The sequence below is a fragment of the Sturnus vulgaris genome, chromosome 13, assembly GCF_052056855.1.
Source record: "Sturnus vulgaris isolate bStuVul1 chromosome 13, bStuVul1.hap1, whole genome shotgun sequence".
Lineage (NCBI taxonomy): Eukaryota > Metazoa > Chordata > Aves > Passeriformes > Sturnidae > Sturnus > Sturnus vulgaris.
In genome coordinates, this window is record NC_142255.1 from 10,933,928 (window position 1) to 10,953,701 (window position 19,774).

Here is a 19,774-nt window from a genome sequence, read left to right on the forward strand (position 1 = left end):
TTTAGAGAGTTTGTCAGCTTCTGCTGCTGCCATACAGCAAGGATCAGTTTCTAGCTCCATATTTTGTTATTCTCTTTATCATTCTTACTCTGCTTTTGGGGGAAGGATTAAGGCTGCTGGCCCAGGAAGGCAGGCTGCTGGCCACCAGCACTTCTGGCTAACCAGGAGCAAACAAGAAAGTGGCTGCTAGACAGGAGGCAGTGAGATCGTGGAAGAGACTCAAGGGCAAGGAGTCTGTGGATTTGAGAGCCTGTCTTGAGTGAATATTCCCTCATTAACCTGAACTGATCTTGTAGTTGCTGGGGTAGACAATAAAGACTAAGAGCTTGTCCTTCTAGCTCTGATGACCAATGAAAACTGACTTACTGATGGAGGACACAAGTTGCTTGTTTCTTTTATTGATTTTTTTGTTGTTGTTTTGTTTTCTCTTATTGTATCCAGGCAGGCCACAATATAGATGCTTGTGGTACTGGGAACCAATTCAGGAGTCCGAAGGGTCCTGAGGCTGTGGTGACTTTTGGGCTGAGCCTGGCTGAGGCTGACTAGCTAAGAAAAGGATTCAATACTCCTAGGAAGCAGAGGGTTAACAGGCACTTGTAGGGTGTAAGAATTGGGTATACCACTCCACCTAAAAGGACCAATTGTCATCCTTGGTTTAGTAAATCACAAACTGAAAAGGTTACATGCTAAATAAATGTAAGTTGCTTAAGGAAGAGAGAAGGGAAAATTCTCCAAGAGCAGAACAGCTAATTCTCTATGGTCACAGCTGGCTGCATGGCACTGTGTATCCAGACAGATATTACTGCTTGTGAAGCACAGGGTAATTATAGGGGAGTGGGTGGGGACGAGAGTGCTTTGTTCCTCCCTTCCCCACAAATTTTTGGTCAACTCAAGGCGAGGCCAGGCCATAGGAGCTGTTGGAGGCTGCTTTGGCAGCAGGTCCCCCTCCTGCTCTGTGGCTGGCAGAGCTGGAGCAGTTGGGTGATACAGAGCAGCCTCCTGCATCCCGGGGTGCTGCACTCCCTGGGCTGTGGAGGGCTCCCAGGATCAAGCCCTGGAAAGACATGGGTTAGGGGTGAGCATTAGACGCTGGGGAAGGGAGGACTGGGAGGGAGAGCAGCAGCAGCTGAAGGCCTGTGGCCTGTCATTAAAGTTGAGTGGCAGAGATCTGCTCACCTTCACTCTGCATCTGCTGTGGAAGCAGGTGCTTCTCCTGGGCAATCTGGGGAGAGCCTACCAAAAACAAAGTAGAGAAAGTATAATACTGAGGGAAACTTGAGAAGCATTGGACAGATGGGCAGCAGAGAAGGTAGTCAAAGTGGAAAGGAGGTACAGTGGAGAAGGGGTACATTTTTCTCCTAGAAATAGTGTGTCTGTCCTACTGATCACTGAGCAGTGCTGAGCGTGATGTGTAAACTACAGCTGCAAAAGCTGTTCTGACACCAGTTATGATGATGAAGCTTGTACATACATGAAGTATCTTGAGCTTTAGACTTGAATGTCTGTAGTGCTAGAGTTGAAAAAGTTGCTGACTTAGACTGCCTTGAAGGCTCTGATTTCCAAGTGGTACAGACAACTGTCTGTGTTCTGCAATTGCAATTACACAACAGCAGCAGCCGTGCAGGCTGCCAGGACATCAGGACGGCCTGCTCTCAGCTGCTTTGGGGCTCTTCAGGACATCAGAAAAGTGGTGCAGAAAACAAACTCATTGTACTTCTGTACATTCCAGGAGCTGGAGATGAGCTGTCTCAGGACAAACTTTACTCTTGTGTCACCTGAAAACACCCTGTTCCAGGATACCTGCTGCTTATACACAAACAAGCAGATGTACCCTCGTGGGGTGTAATGCTGATACTCACTTGTGGCTAAGGCAGCAGATGGTCCTTGTTTCCTCTTCTAGAATATCTTGGGATGGAGAGACATACTCTCACAGCTTGCACGTGTCAGTAGTTAGTGTTGTGGAGTCCATTCAGCTGTTTGCGTGCTGGCACATTTTCCACAGTTCCTTCTCCTTCCCCCCACTGCCTCCTTCACTGGCTTAGAGACCAACAGGATTGCCTAACTTTTTATAAGGCCAAAAGACACAATTGGAACATACAGCTGACTTGGGGGGAGAAGCAATTAAAACTATAGAGTAATCTCTTACCAAGACTGCTGCCTGTGCTCACAGACTGCAGTCATGCTCGCTCTGCCTTTGCTGAACAGACACTTTTCCAAAGGACACTGATATTTGTTTTCATGCAGATGTTAGTCCATCGTTCCTTCTGCATAATTCTGCCTGCCTGTGTCTCGGATACTGAAATATTATAAGAATTGGATTTTGGCAACAAAGTTTTGCTCTGGGCCTTTGCATGTATTTTTGTGTAACTGGACAGGAGTGAACTGTCTCAGTGCTCCTGCATGAACTCTTACAATGTGCAATGGGAATTAGTCAAGGTCTGTGTGAAATGGATGGACACTGCTGATACATCAACGGAAGTGGTTTTGCTTATGGAAATTTGGGGGGAAATAGCAGATACGGGGAATAGTGGGGGATATCTAGGGGACAGTGTATGGTTCAGTCTTTTGTCAAAAACATGCAGGATCCAATGTAATTTCTCTGTAAGAAGGAAGAGGATGTGGCTGAATAGTCTTTTTCAATCCTTTTAAATTTTGACACTTATGTATTTGTTCTCTAAATACTTTGATCTTCCCCAGCACCCACTTGTCTCCAGATGAAGCTGATAACAATCATTCCAAACCATTTCCTAGCATTCTTTCTTATTCTGCAGTCCTGAATGAAATTCAACCTTATTCTCCATAAGTAACCTTTCCCATTCCCCCAGCTGTCTCCTAGAGTTAGTTCTCTTTTGACCTCTCCCTTACTGATTTTGTACTGACCTTGCACTTCCCCCACAGCCCTAATCTGACAGTGTCTACACTCCTAGGCTTCCTCTGCTATTTTGCAGGATTTTTTTTTTTTGTTATAATAGGGCCCACCATTTCCTGAGCTGCACTTCAGCAGTAAGTGTGAACAAGGCCTTTATCCACACACTTCATACAGTGCACTGACAAATTACTACCATTGGCAATGATTTTGATGTTTTCATCCCTTCTCTCTGATTCTAGGCTCTTGGTAAATCTGTAAAACTTTCAACTCTATTTTTCTGTTGGCAATAAAACCCAGCACCAGTGTTTCCAAATTGTAGGGAAAACAAGACAATTCCAGTGCCAGTGTCTTTTTCAAAGAGCAATTATTTGTCTTTAGTTGAATTTTTATCAGTGTGACAGTAACTCCAGTGATTTTTCAATGGCTTTTATTAAACTACTAAGGGATTATTCAGTCTCATCTCATCCTTGCATTCAAGGTAGCGTGAGTTCTCATTGGAAAATCTTGTAAATTGATTTTTTTTCCCCATGAAGTTAAGCTGTAGAAATAATCAGTAATAACCTGCTAATGGACAGTTGTGGAAAAACTTTTAAAAAGAGCAAAGTGGTCATGCATATCATATCTGCAGGCGCATTTTCTTGTTTTGTCATGCTGTTATCAAACAAAGCATTCTCTCCTCCCCCCAGTATTTGCCTGTCATTTACATACAATTTTGTATTAGTTGAGTGGGAATTTGTTTATGTTCAAAGTGGAAAGCAGAAATTTTTCCAATATAGATTGTTTTTTAAACAACACCATGCATTGTACATTTCATCTCTGTGTACCTGCAAACCAGACACATTTATTTTACAAAGTAGAAAGCTTAACTCTAGGTGTCAGCACTGCAAACTGAATGTGCAGCTCTGAAAATGAAGTTTTGCTGTCTCTGACTCCTCCAGTGCCACCAGAAATAAAGTGCAATAGCAGTTTTGCTGACAGATCCATTAGGGCTGAGGAAGGGAGCCCACACTTGTTTAATGGCACAAGTAGGAATTGTAGCATTCTCTTCTTCCACAGTCTTTTTCTGGCTGCACATAAGTGTGTTCTTATTAATGGCATCTAGTAAATAATGTTTAATGTAAAGGAAAGAATGAGGATGAGATCCATCTCCAAACAGTGCCCACTGTTTCAAATGGGTATGTTAAGCCTTTCCCTTTGTTTATTTTTAAATGCTTATATTAAATTGGTGTCCAAAGTGATGAGAGGGCACAGGAAACAGTTCTTTTTCTGGTTTTAACAGGCTTTATAGATCAGCTAAATTAATGGGGTGGATGAAGTTTATGTGACTATTGCTTATACTCAAAACTGCACAGTAGCAGAAACATTGGCGAAGGAAAGACTTGATTTTCCAGCCTTTAATGCTAGCAATTATGAGAAGTAAATAAAAGCATTTCTGCATTGCCAGTACTGTGGTTATCCTGAAAAACCACATTTCTCAAAAGCACTGACTTTTGGCTCTTTGCATCTCTCAACTTTACAAGGTGCTCTCGTCTGGATCAAGTGATGCTGTTACATATATGAGTGAAAAGCTTCTTCTTGCCATTCTTGTTGTCCATAGTCATCACTTATCTGCATGTTCTGCTTTTAATTATGACCTGAAGGCACTTGTCATGTAGTTAAGGTACTGTTAAAAATGTGGCTGTCCAGAATGCACAGAGGTGCTCCTGCTGAATTGGATCCTTCTGAAACACAGTGATTCTGCCAGGCAGCTGCAGAAGTGTTCATGGTACAAAACGGGAGTAATTTAAACTGTTCCCTTGTGTAACACACCATTTTCCTCTCTTCAGATGCTGGAGCTTATTGATAAAAGTCATGTCTCTGATACTCAGTTTTCACCACGTTCCTAAATCTAATGTTTGGTTGGGCCTTCCCTAAAGTGCTGTTGCGTCTGAGCTGTTCCTCAGCTCGTGAAAACAGGCAGGACCTTGGAGAAGCACCTCTGTCAGTCATTGGGAATAAAGGTAGCAGAAGCTACGAATGACATAGTGAAAAAAGCGAAAGGCATGTGAAGATGCCATGGGGTTGTGTGTGGTCTGTGGTACGAGTATGGTGCTATGTGTCTGTTGTTGAACCTGGGCTATGCTTGAGCTGGGACTTCTGGAACAGGAGCTGTCTGTGGCAGTAACTTGTCTCACCCTGGGCATGGTGTCTAAAGGGCTTTAAATACAGCGTGCTCTCTCTTAAAGTACGTACAGACATCTAGTCTCCCAGCACATCTACAGGATAAGGAAGCACAGTTACTTTCATATGATATAGAAACAGAAAAGGTTTATTTTACGTACATATTCCAGGAAAAGTCTGCATGCCGTTGATTTCCCAAGCCCCGGGGCCTGGCTCCACCCATAGCACCATCTTCCCTTTTCACAGGCTTCGCTTTCAAAATATTTTCAAAGAAATTGACATGGGCAGAGTCGAAAAGGAAAACGATGGGAAGCAACAACCGAGAGCGTTGTCCGGTTTCTGAAGAAGGGCACCAGGTGTCTCACGGGGCAGCCGCTCGCCGGCGCGCCGAGGCGGCGTCCCGGGGTTACCCCGAGCGGGTGCGGGCCCCGCTGCGGTGCGGGGGCTCGGGCGGGGCTGGCGCGGCATTGGCCGCGGCCGCTGATCTGCATTGACGCCAGCGCGGGCCGGAGGTCAGCGCGGCCGGGGCTGCATTGGCTCGGCCGGAGCCGGGCCCGGAGCCGGGGCAGCGCGGGGGGAGCGGCGGGCGGGGCGGGGCGGCGCGGGCCGGGCGGGGCGGCGGAGGGGCCGCGGCCGCCGCCGCCGAGGAACATCAATAATAACAAGGTGAGCGCGGCGCGAGGGACGGCGGCTGCGGGGAGCCAGGCATTTCCCTGCTGAGGGATGCAGACACCACGGCCCCGGGAACCAGAGCTCTCGCCGCTGCAGCCCTTGCCGCCGGGATGGGACGCTAGGATCGTTTTCCTTCTACTTCTCGCTCTTTTTAATTTTTCTCGCCCTTTTTTTTTTTCCAATTTTTAATTTCTCCCCTCTCGCCGTTTCGCATCACTTCTCTGCCCAAAACACCAACCGCATCATGGAGGCCCTTTGATGCGTCCGCCCGCCGCGCCGGCTGCCCCCGCGGCTGAGGGAAGCCCTCCGGGCCGTGCCCGCTTCCCCGAGGGGGTTCCCCGCGGCCCGGCCCGCCCCTGCCCCGCGGCGCTGAGCCGGGATGCCGCTGCGGCGGCCGGAGAGCCCCGCTGCCGCCTGACGGGGGGCTCTTCCTTCCTTCCGACGACGGGAACCTGAATGTCACCGCCGCGGCGGCCGCCCGCCCGCCCGCGACCGAGGCGGCGCGGGACGTGCCCAGCGCGGCGTGAGGAGCGCAGCCGGCTCCCCGGGGCGGCCGGGCGGCTTTCCCTCTTCTTCGCTGTTATTTTTTAATAAATCATTGATTTGTTAATTTTTTTTTATTATTTTTTTTTTGGCCGCAAAGCACACCCCAAAGCGCACCCCCGGCACGGCGCAGCGCCGAGTGGGACCGCGAGGAGTGAGCGCTGCTCGGCGGGAGCGCGGACGCGGAGGTGGGGAGCGGCCCCCGGCCCGGTCCCGGGTTAATCGGTAACGCGGAGCAAGCCCGGGTGGAAAATGCGCCGTGCTCCGGGCTCCGGGGAGGAGATGGTGCCGTGTCCCCGGCCGCTCTGAGCGCCGAGCCGACGCCGGGGTGTGTGTGGTTTGGAGCTCGGGGGTTTTTTTGTTATTTTTTGCTTTTGCTATTTTTTCCCCCCCTCTTTTTTTTTTTTTTTTTTTCCTTCCCGCTTTTACAAGAAGAAAACCTTACCAAGATTCTCAGATGGCTTAGACAAATTAATAATAATCTGTGAAAATACGAAGTCGACCGGTTCTTGATTTCCCCCCTTCCCTCCCCTCCAGCACCCCAGCCCACTGCTGATATTGAGCTAAAAGGACCTGTTTCCTGGAGGACGAGGAGAACAGACACGTTTCTGATGGTGTAGAAGGGACCGATGGCAATGCTTCAGAGTGTAGCGGAGACGCAGGAGAGTGATTCAACTTGTTAACAAAAAAAATTAAGCAGGGGGAAAATATCAACGGGAAGGAAAGAGATATATACATATATATACACGTATATATATACAATTTAGAAGTGTTCCCCAGGTGGCCACAAAGCATGGGCTGTGTTCCAAGCACCAACCTCTCTGACAGCAGAGTGATCTGTCACAGTAGCAATGAGTCTGAGGAGTACAATTTCCCTCACCAGACCAACACAACCATGTCTCAACAGCAGCAAGGCAACCCCGTCCCAGGATTATTCATTAAATGCTACAACACATCCACTTATGAGGCGAGGACTAATTCCTCTAAGAAAGACAAGAGGGAGAACAGCCAGAGCATGGAGGCAGAGGCCCAGACCGGCAGACCCAATGTTAAGGTAAAAAGGGTGCTAAACACGAGCGCTGTTTCTCTCAGAACAGGACTTGGCTGTAGCGGTTCAGCCCAAGGAATCTCCCTGCCCTTTTGCGGGAGCTTTTCCTGGCTTGGGCTTTACTTTCGTTTACAAACTAATCAGTGTCTTGGCGGCTTTGTAGAGGTAGCCAGGCCTCTTTCTTTATTCCACAGAATGAGTTTTCCTAATTCTGGGAAGGAGAGCGATGTTAATTGTCCTCAAGCACGGGTCTTGCTTCGGAACGCGGGGGTCCCTGTGCCCGCGGTGGGGCTGTGCCGTGCGTGGGGGATGCGCTGGCCCCCGAGTTTGTGCTCTTGGTGCTTGTCCCCTTTGGAAGCAGGGGCAGATCGCTGTCTGAAGCTGGGCTGATTGCTTTGCTGAGCTCTTCCATTTGGAAAGTTGAAGCGAGAGTGGCAGCGTGTTCTGCTTTGGGTACTGATTTACATTAACAACTTGTTAACCTCGTCTGTTGCTGCAAACGGTACTTTTTTGGCGGTTTTTTTTCTATGTGTTTGCGCCCATACTTTTGAGTGGAGATACGACATAAGACTATATGGAGTTGACAGAGTCATACTGAAAAAAAATTGTGATTTGTGGTTATTTTCTTAGAAGTGAGACAGTGGTGTGCGGTGCTTGCTTGTCTGTTTGCTTTTTATTGATGGACTGTTTATTTATGGGTTGTACTTCAGCTCCTAATGTTACAGGTTGGATTGTATCTTTGCTTTCTTTTGGAAACTTCATTTGTAACAATAAGTAATTGCAAATATAAGAAAAATCACATTGCAGCAGCCCTGGGGATATTATATAACATGGCTGATCGGTTCTGGATGCTGTGATAAGAATTGAGATACACACGCTGTAAATACAAGATAGAGGCTTAGATGTGAGTGAGATCTAGCTGAATGTCAAGTGTTTTGCAGACTAACAAACTCTAATGATTTGTTGTTTTCCTAGGGTTTTTACTTGCTTATTAAGATGACTTCCAGAGCATTGACCTGGAATAATTAATTTCAGTTATGTGGGTGATTTTCCTTGATTGTTTCCCTTCAGGTTTAGTAATGTTTGTTCATAGTTTAGTAAGTTTCATAGTTTAAAAAAAGTCTAGAAAATTAGCAGACACTTTGAGAGTAGTGAGATGGGGAGAAATTAACAATACTTAACGCAGAACATGAAGCTGAATGGTGGTGTACTAACCTAAATTCTTGTGTTAACAACACTGCACAGGAAATGAACTTTACAGCCCTGTTCACACGCGATAGACGTGCTCACGGCATGTTTAACACAGCAACCACGCTGAGGAAGCTTAAGTTGTCATCAAAGTCCTCACAATGGTTTTGCTAGCTGAATTTTTAATAGTGATTATAAATGCATGTTACAAAACCCAAATCAAAAATAGCATTTTAAAATTTTTGTTCTGTAAATTTGTCTTCCGTGTGATTGTTTAAGGGGAAAAATCCCTCAAACCTGTTTTCAGAAGCATGTGAGGGAAGGAGTCTTAATTTAGTTAAATTTTGTTGTTCCACGTCAAGAACTTTTACAAATTCTTGTTACTAGTTTTGGATAATTCAGCCAGACACTATAGGTTGCTGTGGGTTTGTATGCATGCTGTGGTCTCACTGACAGTCACTCAGATTTTTATCACTCAGTCACATTTTCTGCCCTTGTCATCATTCTTTAGCATAGTTCTGTGAAAGATGGATTTTGAGAAATGAAAATGGAGTTTAGTTTGTGATCAGTTGAATACAAAATCTGTTGGACACATCACATCTACATTATTTTCATGTGCAAAATCCTGTAATAGTCTTTAGAGCTGTCAGGCAGTGTGGTATTCCTTTCTCTGCTTTTATCATTAGTGTGAGTAGTACGATCAGATTTGCAGTTCTTAGAGTGCTGGATAACTGTTCTGTCTCAGAGACTGTGCTGGAGTGAGGGATCACGGCAGAGCAGCTTTCACAGTGCACTGAAGTTGTTTGGAAAGAATGAAAGTGTGAGAAAATTGAAGAGAATGTGCAGGAGCCTGAAGGCAAAAGGAGCATTGAGCAGGATGTTGTGCTGTTTTGTAATTAAAAGGATTTTTGGTTTGAGGAAGAACCGTAAGAGTTAGGTTGCTGCTAAGAACCATTGCTGTTTCTCAGTGTGTGTAGTACACGCTTTATGGCCCTGGGGATTCCTTCACACAAACACGAAATGCTACAAACCTGGTGTGCTTTGGGCACTGGTGGTGTCACCCAGAATCTGTATGAGTCGCCAGTAATCTGCCTGAATGACATTGTCACTTGGTTTCAGGGTGCTTTAAGTTGTATATTCTCAGATTAAAGCCAACAGAATGCTGTGTTAGAGCTATGAACAAAACTTGGCCTGTGTGTAAATTTTATGTTTTCACTTTGGCTAGCATTAGTTGTTAAGTTTATTAAAACATATATAATACTATTATTGCACTATAATAATAGTGCAATAATATTTACTATTAATATTACTATTACTGAGTCAGTTTGCTAGCTATAGTGCACATTTTTCAAGTCAGAAAATGTAATAAAAAGAAAAAAAGTCCCATGTTTGTTGTAAAATGGTATTATATCTGTTGCTAATTAACCCCTCACTTACTCTGGTTTTGTGTTCATGTCTTGTTATATCTTTCTCCTGGCCAAATAGCAGAGGATCATTTTCTGGATGGGTGGTGTGAGCCTATTGTGTTTTGTGATTTGCATCAGTTTATAAACTGTAGCTAAAAATGCGATGTGTTCTTTTCTAGTATGGGGAACCCTAAATTAATCCACGCAAATTTGTAGAATAATCCTGAAAGTGTGTTGTGCAGAGGTAAATGCCATAATACCTATTTCTGTTGTGTATGAATATGGTGACAGTATGTGAGAAATGGAAGACCTCTTTTAGGTCATGGCATCTGTATCTCCCTTCTTAATTAGTATTTTCATATGTGGCTTTTATTTGAAAATTAATAGCATTGTGGAATAAATGCCATATTTAAACAGTGAACCAGCCATGGAAACTTTTCCCTTAATTTTCCATGTATAGCCTCCACAGATTGAACCCTGTACTAGTGAAAGATGAGCAGGACTTGGCTGCAAGGACAGGGGTTTGATTATCCAGTGCTACATAAAGAATATCAAATTACACTTAACCAGTACAGTTGCAAAGACGAGTTTCCTTGATTTTTTTTTTTAACTCTAAAAATCTCAAGAAAGTGGACTCAAAATTGTGACAGTCTGTCCTTCTCATATATATTAGTTATGATTTTCAGATATTTTAGTAGTTGAATTTGTGATAAAGGTACTTGGATTTATAGAAACCTGCTTAAACACCGTTAGAATAATAACTGTTTAATCTATAACATAAGTGGAGTAAATGCTGAAAGGCATAAGGACTTCATGGGCATTTATTTAAAATTGGCTTGGATATTCATAACCATATGCTATCCCAACATCCTGTGTGTGTGTGGCTTTTCTCCAGCGCATTAATATACACTGTAGCACCTTGATTTTGCTCTGTCATTCTTTTACGTATGTAAGATTTCCTTCCTCTTTCTTTGAGTAACTCTCCCTGTTGGGTACATTTAATACAGAAATATGTGCATTTGGGTGCAAGGGGATCAGAGAGTAAATCCAAACTTCCTTTGTTTGAAATTAAAATCACTGTCAAGTCAGAAGGACCGAATGTAAAATACTCTTTTGATTTATCAGCTGATGTGGGGCAGCCAGTTTAAATCCATGCCCCTACAGCCAGCAAGTTTCTGCATTCAAAACCCTGAAATTGCCTGTGAATTGTGCAGTCACTGCAAACCCACGTTGCATAATTCTGCACAGGCTGTATGCTATATGGCACCTGCAGTGCTGAAGTGCATCTCGTTTCAGCAGTTAGCAGCACGTTATTTAGTCCATTAAGCTGTCTGCTCTTTTCCTCCCTGTCTGGTAATTCCTTTTCCTTGGAAGACATGAGCACTCCCTCCCTTTGATACTCCCACACTTTCTGTCCATGCTTCCACTGCGGCCATCCACCCTCTCTTGAATCCTCCCTGTTCCCACTGAAACTATCCTCAATCATTTCCCCAACAAACTTCCCATCACCATTTCCCTCCCACTTCCACTGACGTCAGCTCTCCTGTACAGAGATCCTTGCTTCCACTGAGAGGATCCTTCCCACGCTGAGATACATGAACTTTTCTCAGTCTTTAGGGCTCCAGACTTTCAGACTGATACTTTTTATGCTGTTGTTGTAAGGCGTGAACCCTTTCTCCAGGGGATGGGAGTCTTAATTTTTAAATTGTATGAAGTGGTGTAGTAATATGTGAACTGGGCTCATATTTAGGTCTAATTTTTTATCTTTTTAAATTTCCTGTTGTTTGTTATATAAATTGGAAAAAACCCAAACTATAAATCACTCACAGTATAGAGATAGCTACACTATACACATACTATACACAGCATAAGTATATTTTCAATTTTTAAAGCATTGTTATTGGTACTTCTTCTTGTCATGCAGACCAACTCATGCAAAATGTGTCACTGCATCTGAGGACAATTCTTTGTGTTACTGAGATGAGCAAGGTTAGACTCTGAATTTTTGGATTGTTTACTGTTGGTAAAAGCTTCACTGAAACTCTTTTCAGCTGAAAATTCTTGTGCCTTTTCTGTTGTTCTTCAGTGCTGCTGTTTGAGCTTTGCTCTGTGTTTTTTCCCTGCCCATTTTATGTAGTTAAGTACTAAACTTTTCCTTTTCTGCCATCCGAATCTGTCAATAGAGGAAGTATTAAAACCAAGCATTTATTTTTGCAGTTCTAGGTATTTTTCTTACTGTGTTGTACCTTTTGTATTCTTAATTGTATGGCTCAGATTGAAGTGTAAGTACATTTACAGCGAGAAATTTTCTACTTGTAGAATGTACTTTTAAGCCAGGCAGAATAAACAGGAGGTGATATATTAATGGATTTCTACCATTCCCAATATTACATGTGGTGTGAAATTCCAGTGCAGGTTAACAGCTTTGCCTTGCCATTTAAGATACCAGCAATTCAGATTTTACATCCAAAATGCAAAGTTGAAGTATAAATTAAAGATACAACATGGTTATACCCGCTTGCAAATACTTCTTGTTCAATGAATTGTAGATTAGAGGATGCTTACAATCTATGTGACAATGAAGAATGTCTTATTAAGAAGGTTGGTCATGGTTCATTTGACTCTGAGAAAAAATACTGTTTGGAAACTGTTTTGTTTTCCATTTTGCATGCTTTGATATTTGTTACTCACATTCAAGTAAATGTCTATGTCAAGAAAGGGAGAGGTATTTTGAATGAGAATTATTTTTAACATCCATTGAAATTGTTATATCCAGCAGTCGCCACTACCAACAGTGATAAATAGCTGTTTTGTTTTAGTTATTATATGAACATTTGTTCACCTCTCTTGGCTGTCACATTGAGAAAGGACTCCAGAATTGGGTTGCTTAAGCAATAGTAACAATACACTGAAAATACGACACTTTCTGAGCAGTTGGAATCTCAGCTGACTTTCAAAGGAGTCCTCAAAGAAGAAATAAGTATTTTGAGATATGGACAGCTAAAACTTTTATTAGCTCTCAGCAAAAAGTGAAAGAAACTTAAAGCAAATATGTTAATGAGCAGACTGGCCTCAAGGTGAAATAGTTTCAATACAAGATTTACATAAGTTATCATTTTATCAGGGAGCCACAGAAGCACCTGCAGATATAGGAGAACAATTTAGCATTGTGTTCTATTTTGGCTGTGTGTATGGATATAATATGCCCACACTGTAAACTGCTTTACCAGCCATGGATGGAATTAAAACATTGTTAGCAATGTTTCCAAGGTTGCATACAGAGCATGATTTCATGGCCCAAGCTCAGTTTTCCATGTGAATTTCAGTGTTTTTATATATAAGACCCATTCATCCAGTGGAGCTTCAGTAGGAATTTGTTTGGTCCTGTGGCACTTTACACATTGCTATCTGTTCTTTGGGTAAAATAATTAGGTATCATCATTTAACTGTAATTTAAATTGGCACAGGATGACAAGATACAAATTGAATAGCTTTAATGTGCATGACATACTAAAGAGTTTTATTGCCCAGAGTCAGATTTTTAAGTTTTCAAAGGCACCAAGGAAGTGATGTTAAAGTGCTTTGCTTTGCAAAAAGATTTCAGCATTCAGCCCCTTTTAGGTTCTTTCTTGATAGCCCTTTTAGGGCCAAAATGTAATAAATGATGGTGTTACACATGCTGTGAAATTAAATAGTGGAGTCTCTAATTTGTGCCTTCTTCCAGACGTTCTTCTCTTTTGCTATGCATTGTACTATTGGCCTCAAATCAAACTTTTAGGCTCTTCTCTTTCTTGTAAAATCTGTAACTCTGTCACTCTACATAAAGTAAAAGGCTTAGCATTCTGTCAGCCAGCTCCCACATGTATGGCTTTGTTCCAGGAAAGGAAGAGAGCTAGAACCTGCTTTTTTGACATGGAAATATGTTGACATAAATTAGGCTATATCTGTTTTGAATGTGGTAGACAAGGTAATTTGAGATGGGTTTTGATAGTGTTTTAAATGTTCAAAGGTAGTCTGCAGATATATGTAGAGAGTTAATGCCCATGCATAGCAGAAGAGCTTGGAGTGAAAAAGGAATATTCAAGATTTAAAAGCAGTTTTGGGAATAAAATGTTGCTCATGAAAAAGACTGATTCCAGCATGAGTGACTCAAATAAAGATTCCCACCCTTGCTTGGAGTGGGAGGAAAAAGTGACTTTTGGTTCTGCCACTTTATTACCTGATAGACAACTTTTGAGCACTAGATCCCGAGAAATTGGGGTAACATATTTTGTTGGTGTAAAGAAAATCTCTTTGTTGAACAGATGGGTCTTTCATTTCTGAGGGAACTAAAGTGATACTATTTCAGGGATTTTAAAAAGTCAGGATATATCTTAATCTGTTTGTTAAATAATATTTTAACATATTTAAGATGTCTGTTTCTTTGTTGGCAACAAGAACTCTTCTTTTATATTTTTTTTTTTTTTTGGCAAAAGCGGAATTATTTTGTATGTTAATTTGAAAGTTACATAGGAAACCAAACATTTTATATGCCTTTTTCAAGGAAGATGCATTTTGCTTCATAAATCAACCATTTTATATAGTGACATGAACGGATTGTTGGTCTTGTTATGAGGAAAATGGTGACATTGAAATATTTTCATTGTGTTTTAGACTTCCCAGTTTCCTAAGTAAATCCATACAAAGAAAATACAGAATCACTGGACAGATATGAAAGAATGGCATCCTCTACTTCCCATTGTTTTCATTTTGAGTTAGCAGTGACCTTTAGCTCCCTGCTGGGATGTGGTGGAAACTTTACAAGGCCCATCTTACTTGCCACTAAAAGACAACTTATTTTTAAAGTTACACATTTACTATCCTGTTCTGGCTTTGAGTCTGAGGTTCTGTAATCTCTGATAAAATTTAATCAGGAAAACAACCTCAGTAAGTGATCAGCAAAGTAAACCTTTATAACAATCTTGTTTGAAAAAACCTATGCTAATTTGTTAATTAAAGTACAACAAAAGAACCTTGATCTGCATTGAATACAATCTTCCTGTATTTAGGAGTAGCTACACTTTTGCATTATCAGAAAGGTCTTCCTCATTCATTCACTCTGAGTTTTCAGGGTTGTGGCTCTTCTGACACTGAGGTGTGTAGAACTCTATTTTATAGCAGTGGTTTTAATTCCAAGTTTAAATGCATAAACATATCTGGGGGATATGTAGGTAGGTCAAGATCAATGTTGAGCTCAGATTATTAGTTTGCAGATGTGTATTCTTTTTGGAATACTGTCTGCTCTTCCTTCCAATTTTTAAGTTTGTTTTTTTTTTTTTTTTCCCTTCCTCCATAACTTTTCATAAGTTTGGTGAGAAATTCCACAAATGGTTGAGGACAGCCACACCTATTACTCTGGTAACTTGAAGCAGAAGTGATGTGTCCTGCATACAGTTTAACCGCCTGGTAAAACCTGCACTTTTCCATGAGCTTTAACTAAAAGATAAATATTTCAGCACAGGATGAGTATCTGAATGTTGGTCTATAAATACTGGAATCCAGAGCTTATACTGAAGTGTGGATGGCACTGGGATTGCTGGCAAAATATCTACTTTTTATTTTACAAAGCAAACCATTATTTTCAAATACCAAAGAGATTTATTAGTGGGCCAAATTCTTACTAAAATGGCACTCTTTCAACCCTGTTAAGATCTTTGGGCTCAAGGGTTGTAGCTGGCTTTAGGTAGAATAACTTTGAGGGTGATGACTCTCAAAGGTAAAACTTTAAATTTCTAAGCATTCAAAAGGGTTTTTCCCCACATATTTATACCTGTGTTGTTTTTCCCTCGCATCCAAGGATCATTTTGGAAGCAGTGATGCAGTGATGGTCCACATTTCCCTGGTCAGTGTGTGGCTGCCTGGCCAGCTTGCTGTCAGTTTCCACTTGGGAGCCTGATGTTCATTCTGTGTCGTGCAGGATCAGGGCCACCACGTTCCCAGGAGCACAGGGGCTGCACTCAGACCAAGCTGTGTCCGTGTGTGCAGGGCTTTGTCTCCAGCAGCCCTCAGCAGAGCGTGCTTTGGAGAAAGATGCAAGGCGTCTATTTAAAGATAGAAAACTGAGAAGAGTTCTTCATGTTCATCTTCTGGCTTTAGTCTGAACATACTGATTTACTTTTCATTTTTCACCATTTTGGCAAGTAATATGATACCAATATTTTAGTTTTATGTCCTTGAAACTTGCTTGACGAGCACAGTGAAGAATTGTATTCTTGAATGGAAATTGTGAATGGAGAATTAACTTCCAAACCAGTGTTAGCACATACTTATCACTGCAACACCGCCAGTGAGGATGGTTATGTATTTGTTTCTGCAGATACTGTTGCAGGGACCATGAACAACCAATGAAAGAGTTTAGAAGAAAGCAGGGGGCTTGACTGGAAACTGAACATGGCTTTGCATTCTGAAGAGAACTTCACAACCAGGGTAGCTATATTTTTTTTCATACATAGGTCAGAGTGTCCTCCAGATGAAAAAAACAGAGGACAAAACTGATATCTTAGAGGAATAAAACATTTCAAAGCCAGGCAGAGGGGGTTTTGCAAACCCAAACAGTTTTTGTTTCGTTAACAAAAGGTAGAATAAGTCCTGTGAACTCAGACACTGCTTCATGCTTCCATTGATGCTGCTGGAACTTTTCCTTTACTTAGTATTTGGGGTTTTCTTTTTTGTCTTTGGCAGGAACAGATCTGCTTTCTGCAGAATTTCAGATGAAAGGGTTGTTCTGCTCGTGCTGTCAATTAGTGGTGTTACCACATGTCTTCAGTTCTGGAGGTGGTGGTCTTGTTCCTTGCTGTGCAGTGCTGTGGAGCTGAGATCTGTCAGGAGAACATCAGCTCAATTCTGTGGCACTGCTGTCACTCACAGCCCCTAAGCCTACCAATGACACTTCTTCCCTTAGCAGATAATGTCACATTGTACCTCTTTCAAAGTATGGAATATTTTACTATAGGGCAGTTGCTTACTTTTTAGGAGGGTCTGATGTTTTCTGAAAATTTATTGCATGTTACGCCTCTTTAAAATGAATGTATTAGAGCAGTAGCTTGTTGGGAACCAAGTCTTCTCCAAAAAGCAGTTGCCTCTGGCAGTGGTACCTAGTAGGAAAAACTAGATTTTTGGAGATAAGAGAGATCTAGCTTTTATAATCCTTGTTCATCCTATTAAAAACTCATTGAAGTAATGAAGCTGCTCAGTGAGGAAGCTGAGCCATCCCTCTCCCCATTGGCTTTGGTGAGAAGGACAGAGGTAGTGTCTGTCTGTCCCTGAAGGACAGGCAGTAGTGGCAGCCTGCTGCTTTGGTAACAAACAATAAAAAAAGAAATTTTGTTAGGCATTCTATACTTTTGGTTCTGAGAACTAAATAGTGACATATCAGCTTATGATAGCTTTCTGAGAAACATAATTCTGCTGTCACTGCTTGTAAGCTGGAATTTTTTTTCCAACACAGCTGGAAGAGTTGTTTTTTTCCTTGTTTGTTTGTATCAGTACAGAGCCTGAGAGCTGGAGTGGGGCAGAGGGAGCAAGCCCTGCCAGGGGTTGGCGGGAGGTGTGGGAAGTCCAGAGGCTTGTCACATCCTCAGACTTAGCCTCTGGTCACAGTGTGACCGTGGGAACGTTGCCAAGCACCAAATTTTCAGAGGAGCGTGACTGGAGTTCACATTTTCTAAAAAGCTAAGCTCTCTTATGAATTACTTACAGTGAGGTTCGTAGATGGACTGTCAAAAAAGCAAGCTGAAATTGCAATCTCTTATTTTGCCAATTAAACTAAAAGCGACTTCTTTTTGGAGGTTACATAGCTCTGAAGTTTTCTGCTAACTTTATTTTGGCTGTTCTGATTGCTAAGAGCTCTTACAAGGCTCTCTTGTGCTCTTTGGGCAATATAAACTCGCTCCTGCTGTGCCCTGCTAAGTTTGTGGGACACTGTTCATGGGGCAGTTTCTGCTATGTGGGGGTAACCTTGTTTGGTTGTTTTACGAAGTCTAAGCATACCAGAGAGTTTTAAGGATTGTGGAAATAAAATAGACCCTGGTGCAGGATCAGGGCATGGCAATCTTTTCCTCCATTTCTTCTGGGAGCCTTTGAGCTGTGCTAGGAAGTGCAGGCTATGGGTGTTGAGGCAGCTCTGATTTTCACCCTTTCATTGGGTGCACAGGATTTATTGTGGGTTGGGAGGTGCCTCCCTGATACAATGCACTGCTCTGTCAGTCCTTCTGAAATTAAACCAGGACCAGAGGCCAGTGGAGAGTGTAAGTGGTGGGGTCCAGCACTTGCAAGTCTCAGAGTTCTCTATGAGGTATGGTTTAGTTGCAGAAGTCACAGTTGTCTCCACAGGGATATTAACTTAGTTGTATAAAAGTGATTTGTCCTAAAAACTTGAGAACCTCATAAATTCTCCCAGCATCAGTTTGAACAAGGACACAGTCTTCCTCAGTCTGTTATTTTCTCAAGTGTGTGTTTAGCAGTGAGGCCGTGTAGTCTCTTAGCCTTTCTCCATGGGTGAGCTGCAAAGAAGAACTATCAACTCCTTCAGGAAACCTAATGCTTTTGGTCAATGGTCCCTTACAATTTTTCCCCAGCTGACTGATATTCCAGCTGACTGATCAGAGAAGTACACAGCTGCATCCACTTGTTAGGATTTGCTGTGCCAGGGCTGTTCCATTCCAGGACAAAGGTACCAAGGAAGTGAGTTGTGTTGAGCTCACCTGAAAGCCGAGTGGGGCTTCCCTGGCTGTGGCCAATCCCTTTGACTACTTTGGGATCTGGTTTCCACTTACCCCTGTAACAGTACACTCAGTAAATACTCGTGTGAAATATTACCTGTGAATCTTTAAGTGCTTGATGACTATTGCTTCCTGGAGCTTTGTAAGAGGTACAAGTATTTGTATCATACCTAATTTTTTTTCTCTTTTTCCCCCTCTATTTTGCAGAGAGGGATGTGGGTGAAGGGCTTGGCAATTTTTTTGGTCATCTTTCCCAACATCAGAGTGTTCCAAGACAGCAGGTAGAATTTCTAAGAGATTCTTTTAAAGGAGGGTCCTTTATCCCATCCTAAAATAGTTTAATGATTTTTAAAGGCAAACCAATAAAACAATCACGTAGAGAAAAAAGCATGACAGCGGATTGCCAGGGTAAAGGGATTATGGCTTACAGCACTGCCCCAGTGCTTTTGCTGGCTGTTGCAAGAGGTCTTCATATCCTTAAGAGTCTGAGTGAGGTTTGGGAAACCTTGACCTCTGTACTGAGGAATTATATGAGGCCAGCAGCAATAATTTGTTTAAACACAAGTTCTTAAATGCAGATTAATTGATTGCTATAACTACAGATACTTTTGTCCTAGAACAGACATGAGCAGACTGTCCAAGGGCTATATACATATGTACAGGATGTTTGCCAATTAGCTTGTGGTTAGCTTAAGTAGAATAAAACCCCCTAACTTAGTAAACTCTCAACTGTGGCAGCTCAGCCACGGCCACTTGTCCTCACCCCAGCACCACTCTCAGCCTGACAGCCCATGTAAATCAGCATTGTCTTTAACACACAGAGTTTATCTGCAGTGATGTGTAGCGCTGTGCTGCAGAGAAAAGTATTTTCAGTGTCTCTTATAGGAGGCCTGAACTGGTTTTAGAAGAAGCAGGACTTCAGTAATAAATCTGATCTCTTGAAACATGAGTTGGAAATTGTAGCTCTTGTCAGCAGGTTCCCTGCATGATGTATTGTGGAGCCTTGGCTGCAAAGAAGCTGTAGCCTGCAGTTAATGAGCTGTTCAAAGTAGCTGTGAAATTGTCAACTTAATTAAGCCAAGTTTAGTTACCAGTCATCTTTCAAAGATTTTGTGTGAAGAAGCAGGCT

General features: G+C 42.4%; 1 protein-coding gene across 5 annotated transcripts in view; it reads left to right on the top strand.

Moving 5' to 3' along the window:
• The window catches only part of PDE8A (phosphodiesterase 8A), a 155,458-nt gene that overhangs the window by 20,153 nt on the left and 115,531 nt on the right, over positions 1–19,774 (top strand). For 3 of the 5 annotated variants that reach the window (XM_014887715.2, XM_088172555.1, XM_088172554.1), the window contains exon 1: positions 6,508–7,298. The exons of 1 other annotated variant lie outside the window; for it this stretch is intronic. In XM_014887715.2, the coding sequence (XP_014743201.1) occupies positions 7,038–7,298 (261 nt within the window). In that variant the 5' untranslated portion in view covers positions 6,508–7,037. Of the gene's footprint in view, positions 1–5,653; positions 5,696–6,507; positions 7,299–19,774 lie in introns of those variants that run through there. One more of the 5 variants, XM_088172556.1, reaches the window with a different exon arrangement.